At 37.5% G+C, this 8,610-nt stretch overlaps 1 protein-coding gene across 1 annotated transcript in view; it reads left to right on the top strand.

The window, feature by feature from the left end:
- The first annotated feature begins 225 nt into the window (after window positions 1-225).
- The window catches only part of LOC106475630 (rab11 family-interacting protein 4A-like), a 14,926-nt gene continuing 6,541 nt past the window's right edge, over window positions 226-8,610 (top strand). Inside the window, exons 1-5 of the mRNA XM_013936309.2 lie at window positions 226-538; window positions 1,930-2,033; window positions 7,344-7,434; window positions 7,654-7,703; window positions 8,210-8,291. Coding sequence (XP_013791763.2) covers window positions 488-538; window positions 1,930-2,033; window positions 7,344-7,434; window positions 7,654-7,703; window positions 8,210-8,291 — 378 coding nt within the window. The 5' untranslated portion in view covers window positions 226-487. The remainder of the gene's footprint in view (window positions 539-1,929; window positions 2,034-7,343; window positions 7,435-7,653; window positions 7,704-8,209; window positions 8,292-8,610) is intronic.

Below are 8,610 nucleotides of genomic sequence, written 5' to 3'. Positions count from 1 at the left end.
AATTAGATATGTACAGCTATATAGACAACGCCTTACTCCGGTAAGTTTCTATACAGAGTGTGATTTGATTAGATATGTACAGCTATACAGACAACGCCTTACTCCGGTAAGTTTCTATACAGAGTGTGATTTGATTAGATATGTACAGCTATACAGACAACGCCTTACTCTGGTAAGTTTCTATACAGAGTATGATTTGATTAGATATGTACAGCTATACAGACAACGCCTTACTCCGGTAAGTTTCTATACATAATATGATTTGATTAGATATATACAGCTATACAGACAACGCCTTACTCCGGTAAGTTTCTATACATAATATGATTTGATTATATATCTACAGCTTATTTTATCTTAAGACAACAATGGAACCAGAAATGTAAAACACCTTATTACTATATTTAGCCAACTCTACCGAGGGAGCGCTCCAAACGGTCATACCAATAGTAGGAGGAGTTCCATCAGCTGCGACTCCGCAGAAGACATGTATACTGATATGTCTTTGGAAGATGATGTCATGGACTTAAACCAAAAGGTATCTAATGAACTATGACAGATACTCTTACCAAGGGTTTTTTACTTAGAACCAGGTAACTGTCACCACGGCTAACATACCTTTAGTTTATACATTATAAAATGTACTTTGATACACCAGAACCAAATAGATATTACCAGTTTCCATCGCGGGAATCGAACCCCGGATTCTAGCACTGTGAGTCCGTAGAATTACCGCTATCCCATCAGGGGACCACATAATTCTTCATAGGAACTGTTATTACGTGACCTTAACCTGAACTGGCATCACGTGACCTTAACACGGACTGTTATCACGTGACCTTAACCTAAACTGACATCACGTGACCTTAACATGAACTGGTATCACGTGAACTTAACCCGAACTGGCATCACGTGACCTTAACACGGACTGGTATCACGTGAACTTAACGTGAATTGGTATCACGTGACCTTAACATGAACTGGTATCACGTGACCTTAACGTGGACTGTTATCACGTGAATTGGTATCACGTGACCTTAACATGAACTGGTGTGATATTTGAGATAAACTGTTGCTACATTAACCATTATTCCTTAACTGTTGTCGTGTTACATTTAAACTAAAATAAGATACCTTAATACCTCTCCTAGCACGTTTTTAAAACCGGTTAGTATACAATGTTCGATTGGTCATGGAAACGGGCCGTGAGTGACTTAGAGGTTAGCCTGTCGGGGTTGTGGATCTGGAGGTCCAAGGTTCGAGCCGCGATCTTCTGCTGAAACCTCTCTGCACATTCAGTGGCGAGGATATTATAACTTCGATATACCAAATTAATCCAAGTGCTGACGGGGCTACAGCCCCGGATCCCCGAGGGCTTTAGAATTCCCTTCAATTTTGGGGGGAAAAAATGCCTATTATTCCATCGATGGGATCCCTGGGCCTCCAGTAGGCTTAATCTTACTTTTATTCGGCCATATCTTCATCGTCCTATATACACGTATATTTGTATTCACCTTTGGCATTCGAGGACATGTTGACTGTTTAATAACACCACACTGTTGACTGAATGTTGACTACGTTTAATAACACCACACTGTTGACTGAATGTTGACTATGTTTTAATAACACTACACTGTTGACTGAATGTTGACTCTGTTTAATAACACTACACTGTTGACTGAATGTTGACTCTGTTTAATAACACTACACTGTTGACTGAATGTTGACTCTGTTTAATAACACTACACTGTTGACTGAAATGTTGACTGTTTAATAACACCACACTGTTGACTGAATGTTAACTCTGTTTGATAACACCACATTACTGAGTCGTAATGTAACGATTACGATAGGAATTTTCCTGACAGCAGAGCACCAGTCAGGACATTGAACATTTGTTACAATAGTCTACAAGAGTTCCTTCCACAGGTCCAGGTGTTACAGCAACAGGTAACTGCCCTGACAGAGAACCAGAGTACCACCGATGACCGCTACACGAAGGTTAAACAGGAGAATGCCTCCCTTTTAAAGAGGTAAGTCTGACTTGGTTTATCTTGTACATTAAGTTATACAGTCAAGATATCTCTCCCCTCCTAATAATCTGATATCCTTGTTAACAATAATTGTTTCTCACGACTTGTATAGACAGTGTTTCCATCAATATGAACGACTTTGCGTGTTTGTCATTTTGTTTATTTTTTAGCCTTTACGTTGTATTCATGGTAAGAGGTGACCGACTGAAATCTCTCGCCCCGCGACCTCCAGGGTTCGAATCCCCCGTCCCACCAAACATGCTCTCCATTTTCACCCGTGGGGGCGTTATAATGTGACGGTCAATCCCACTATTCTTTGGTAAAAGAGTAGCCCAAGAGTTGGCGGTGGGTGGTGATGACTAGCTGCCTTCCCTCTAGTCTTACACTGCTAAATTAGGGACGGCTAGCGCAGATAGCCCTCGTTTAGCTTTGCGCGAAATTCAAAACAAACAATACTGTTTCCCCCTGGTGGTGCAGCAGGAAGTTTTCTGTGTCTCAATACCCGCGGTGGGTAGAGCACAGATAGCCCATCGTGCATCTTTGTGCTTTACAACACACAACATTAAAAACTTTGTTGTGGAACATATGAAACAATAGTGGTCATTCATTTAGTGTAACACAAAGGTCTTTGAACTTTTTAGTTGACCTCACAGACGAAGTTACTAGAAGACAAACTATTAACCCTTACGCCACATACATATATATATATATATACAAACATCATTGATAAGTTGGGCTATTTGAAATTGAGGGGTGAGTCATTTATTTACGTTAAAAATATGTGACGTAAAATAATTTTGTTTGTTCGTCTGTACATGAACTGATTTATTCTAGGAGTTAAGCCTATCGGAGACTTGCTGCGTTGATTTCTAACGCCTCCATGTAATCTGATATATCAGCTTGTAAGTACAAACGTATACAAGCAGACGTCATCATGTAGACATCTTGAGATATCACAAGATCACAGCAAGCGACTTGTAGATATTAGATATTTGTTTTCAGTTTATATCCAAACAAACAATGCCCCCTTGTGACTCCGCGTTTAGTCTGAGGGCTTATAACGCTAAAAAAACGGGTTTCGATACCCACGGTGAGCACGGTACACATACCCCATTGCGTAGTTTTGTACTTAATAACAAAGAAACCCCTGTCGTTCCCCGGTGTGTCAACAGTAAGGGTGTATAGTCTTGCAACGCTAAAACCTGGGGTTCGATATCTCGCGGTAAACAGGGCGCGAACATCCCATTATGCAGTTTTTGCGCTAAAAATGATAATAACTAAAAACGCAAAGAAAACTTTTTTTCTTATGCATCGATAAGACACGTAAGTACAGGACTGAGAAGTGGAAATAATAACTTTATACAACAACCCTTAGAGAGTAGTATCTAGACTAAACTAAGCCTCGAATAAAGCTTTTGGAACCATTAAAGCCTATGTCAGGTGTGACATATTTATTAGTCAAAAATTAAATGGAACACGTCGTGTTTAGAAAAGATGTATCCAGTTGTGATAGCTTGTTATGTTGGACAGTACAAGATAATATTTTAGTTCTGCCCCCCCCCAAAAAAAACGTGATTGTAGTTGTTGTTTTTAGAGGAAATTTAAACAGGTGGCTTTATTGGAATTTTCCATCCAATTTGTGGATGACGTTCACGTCAGCGAAACGTTGAACGTCGGTTCTCATGCGCACGTTGTATAAACTACCTGGTCTTTCTCTAGTCATGCGCAGTAGACCAAATCGGTATTATTCTAGAAAACACGCTCCATTCCTTGTCATTTTCCCACAGATATTGTTAATCAGGGATTTAATTAGCAGACGAACCCCAAGAAAAAAAAAGAAAAGAAAAGAATGGAATAAATAGATGTTGTGTTGCAGAACAGCACCATCTACTGGCAACTTGAATTTATGACTGGGATCATTTAAAAATTGAAATAAAAACAAATCGATATATTATTCTCAGACGAGATTGCAGGTAACAATTGTTAGTTTTCACGTTTAATAACACCACACTGTTGACTGAATGTTGACTACGTTTAATAACACTACAATGTTGACTCTGTTTAATAACACCACACTGTTGACTGAATGTTGACTACGTTTAATAACACTACAATGTTGACTCTGTTTAATAACACCACACTGTTGACTGAATGTTGACTACGTTTAATAACACTACAGTGTTGACTCTGTTTAATAACACCACACTGTTGACTGAATGTTGACTACGTTTAATAACACTACAATGTTGACTCTGTTTAATAACACCACACTGTTGACTGAATGTTGACTGTTTAATAACACCACACTGTTGACTGAATGTTGACTGTTTAATAACACCACACTGTTGACTGAATGTTGACTGTCTGTTTAATAACACTACAATGTTGACTGAATGTTGACTCTGTTTAATAACACCACACTGTTGACTGAATGTTGACTCTGTTTAATAACACTTCACTGTTGACTGAATGTTGACTCTGTTTTAATAACACCACACTGTTGACTGAATGTTGACTACATTTAATAACACTACACTGTTGACAAAATATTGACTACGTTTAATAACACCACGTTGATGACAGAAAGTCGACTACGTTTAATAATACCACATTGTTGACAGAATGTTGATTAGAACCTCCACATGAATCAAGTTTAAAATATGGACCTACTCAAATAAAATTTTACCATAAAAATTATTCAAACACATATAGTTAGGTCAGTCAATGTCCAACAAACCATAGGTTTAACTGTATCGGTTTTGACCCACGATCGTGTCTGTTTACATCAGCGTCTTAAACTGTATCCTTTACCTGCACCTGTACATTAAAACTGAGTAATTGTCCTAATAATATTTGTAACACAGTTGTCCGTCTCCGTCTCTAGCTTTTATTCTTGGAAATGGTTTTCTAATTCCTTTTAAGATATTTACTGAAAGCAACAGACACTGTGATAAAAAATACGATCACGAAAACTGCATTTTAAATCACAAATTTTAGGCCTATTGATTTTTAATGCTGCGCCATCTTTCGGCGTTAAACTGTAACACTTTTGTTTTTATGCATAAAAGCATTGTTAAGCGCCCGCCTTCTTTTCTAGTTGCGAAAAGTGAAGTATGGTGTTTATTGTATCATGAAAATTTTTACTGTCTTAATTAACAAAAGAAGCTTAATGTGAGTTAAACAAACTCTTTCGATTTAGTTTTCTGCGGTTACTGGTACATGTAAAAATTATGGAAACGCTCGCCCCATCTATTGAGCATGTTAGAAACTATAGTTTCGTTAATTAATACAAACAGCCATAGCTGTTCGTTGGTTTACTTGTTGTTAAGCGCAGAGCTAAACAATGGTCTAATAATGGCTGGAGACGGCTTAAATGGGTAATGAAGAAAAACTTTAATATAACAGCATGATGACAAAACCTTGTCGAAACGTTGTACATTTGCTGTTATATTAAAGTTTTTCTTCATTACCCATTCAAGCCGTCTCCAGCCATTATTAGTCTCAAAGTGGGTTCCTCGTCATCGAATTTAAACAATGGTCTATCCGTGCTCTGTCTATCGAGGTTATGGAAACCCGATTTTTAGCGTTATAATCCCCTAGGGGCAGGTATTTGTGAAAAATTTATTGAAATGTGTTTTTCTCTCTCTTAGTCCCAGTTTGTTTGCTAGCGATCTGAGTTAAGTGTAAATATTTCATTACTCATTAAATGTCCAGTGAAATATGGAAATTAATTATAAAAAATATTTCGTTAATTAATATATATATAAGAACTTTGCCATTTATTTCCAGAGCTTCGAACGATTGTTAGAAGTTCGTGTTTTCCTGCATTAGTTTATTTAACCTTGCTAATTCTGTCATACATTTTATCGACTGACATTCCAGTAGTTGGCTCAAGCATGACGTACCAAATCTGAAGCTGGAGCCTTCCGTGAAGTCTGAACAGTATAATGTTAGTGTTAGGACGTAGATGTATTTCTACCTAACTAGCAGTCACCTGTTTTTGGAACAGCGCCCTTTTCATTGCGCTTAGTGACAGTACGCTGATTTCGACATTTTAAATCTATTTTTTCCTGTTAACGTTTCGTGTTTATACTGATGTTACCATGATAACCACTGGTTTAGATGCATGCTGAAGTTTTAGCACTACAAGACTATTTTGGTATAATCCGGTTTAGGGAAATGGATTTTTTTTAAAGTGCGCCAATCGGCGAAATCAAAGTATTTATGTAATTATTAAGTACCAGTTTGTGACGTAGTAATGAGATCGTGTTTGTGACGTAGTAATGAGATCGTGGACGAGTAATCCTAATTGATTTTGTTTTTAATACCCTTCTCAGAAAATGGAAACAATAGTTATTGGATTACAAAACAACAACAGTAGACGCATAATCTAATCTTGACGGTTGTTAAACGTAAATTGTAACACAAATATTACAGTTGTTAATTATAATTCTTTTTTTTTGTTGTTGTTAGTAATATGTATACACATATTCTCTTAAAAAAAACATTTTGAGTTGTGTACTGTAGCTTTAATGTCAGGGGTCGTGGGTTCGAATCCCCGTTCCACCAAACATGCTCGCCCTTTCAGCCATGGGGCGTTATAATGTGACGGTCAATCCCACTATTTGTTGGTAAAAGAGTAGCCCAAGAGTTGGCGGTGGGTGGTAATGACTAGCTGCCTTCCCTCTAGTCTTATACTGATAAATTAGGGATGGCTAGCGCAGATAGCCCTCGTGTAGCTTTGCGCGAAATTCAAAACAAACACATTTAATGTCAGAACAAAGACTGGTAATTTTAACCCTTTTACGTGAGACAGGAGTAGATTGAATGTTTTGTAGTTAGAAACCTTACATTTGGTTGTTCAGTTCTGGGAATTATGAAACTCGCTTTTGTTCGTGTTTCGACTCCAATCATCAGTTTTAACTCTATTGAAACTCTGGATAAACTCGCTGAGGACAATTCCTTGTTACCCGAATCACCTGGTTGGCGACCCCCAGTGGCACAGCGATATGTCTGCGAACTTACAACGCTAGAAACCGGGTTTCGATACCCATGGTGGCTAGAGCACAGATAGCCCATTGTGTAGCTTTGTGCATAACTTCAAACAAACAAACACCTGGTTGGCATATCATAACATTTGAGAGACAACAAAGGGATCCTTAGCCTCTCGGTCCATTCCATATGCTTACATCCAGCCCTGACTCCCCAAGTATTCGTTAATCCCTTCCCTAAACTCTACCATATCTTAGACCAGTTTTGTTTAATAAGCTAGTTCACGGGAGGCTTTATTTGTTCTCTCCATTCTTCCAGAATCCATTCTTTAGAAGAAAATATCAGAGAACTGGAAATTAGGTCCGAGGAAAGAATCAAAGAAGAAGAAAGGCATCTGAGAGAAAACATGGTGAGATTTTCACACTGTTAAATGTTAGCTAATACTTAAAGAATCCATCAAATACCAACATTTAATATATAAGGTGTATTTATCAACCAATCCCAATAACATAACTGATACAAACTTATTGGTTAATTTTTTTTTTTTTTTTTTTTTAGTAATACAACCCGTTTCATTCTTTTCTTACTGTTCCAGATTCTCAATGTTTTTTGTTTTGTTTTTTTACAGGCTAAACTAGAGAGAGATAAAACCATGGAAACAGAATATTATTCCAGTAGGTAAGTAAAAAACTTAAACTTCTGGAAAAAATGTTTATTTGAGAAAAGTTATACACATTTCTGGATGACAGATGTTTTTTTTTATAGTTAAGTGTGTTATTTTTATATTTGATTATATTATTAACTAAAATATCACTTGGGGGGGCACTCAGAAGCATCAGTTTCTCTTCACCCCACTCGTGATGGGGGTGAGGGGGCTATACTTTGAAGTTTATGAGTCGGCATTTCCAAAGTTGTTGTTGGTGGTATCACTGTATCTCTTCTCAACTACCCAACGGCCATTGTCGGACTTATGGTCCTTCAGGGTGGCAGGGGATCTAAAAATTCAGTGCCTGGATTTTGTTGTGGGCAAAACAGGAGCACCCCGAGAAAACCCACTTTCACTATTCAAGCAGAAGTGTATCCCTCAGTGTAACTTTCAAACTTGACTATATATATATATATATTAAGATGAAGTTTGAGAAAACCAAGTTTTAATTTAATTCCCTGCTATTATTTCGTTCTAGACTATACAGTCTCCAACAGGAACACCTAGAGATCAAGGAAGATGTTGTGAAGTTCAGGCAACAAATTGAAAGGTTAAAACAGGTAAGAACAAAGTTCACGGCTCTCCTCTGAAATCAAAACCTAAACCTCCACACACACTATTCAAAAGTCCTTGCCTGCATTCTCAGTCAGTCTATCGAGATCGCGGGTTTCTAACTCGAGCAAGTTTTTCATCAGCAAGTGTCTGAGTCTGTAATAAATAAAACCAACTTTGTTAATACTGTTGTTTGTAATACATTAGTGACAAATATTAACTCTAGTCTTAGTTGAATCAGATTAAGTTCTCGGTGATTACTAGTTTCCTATCCTTGAAATAAAAAAAATCTAATATTCTACCTATCTTCAAGTCGAGTTTGCTTTG

The sequence above is a fragment of the Limulus polyphemus genome, unplaced genomic scaffold (assembly GCF_000517525.1).
Source record: "Limulus polyphemus unplaced genomic scaffold, Limulus_polyphemus-2.1.2 Scaffold8894, whole genome shotgun sequence".
Classification (NCBI taxonomy): domain Eukaryota; kingdom Metazoa; phylum Arthropoda; class Merostomata; order Xiphosura; family Limulidae; genus Limulus; species Limulus polyphemus.
This window is presented reverse-complemented; position numbering and strand designations above follow the sequence as displayed.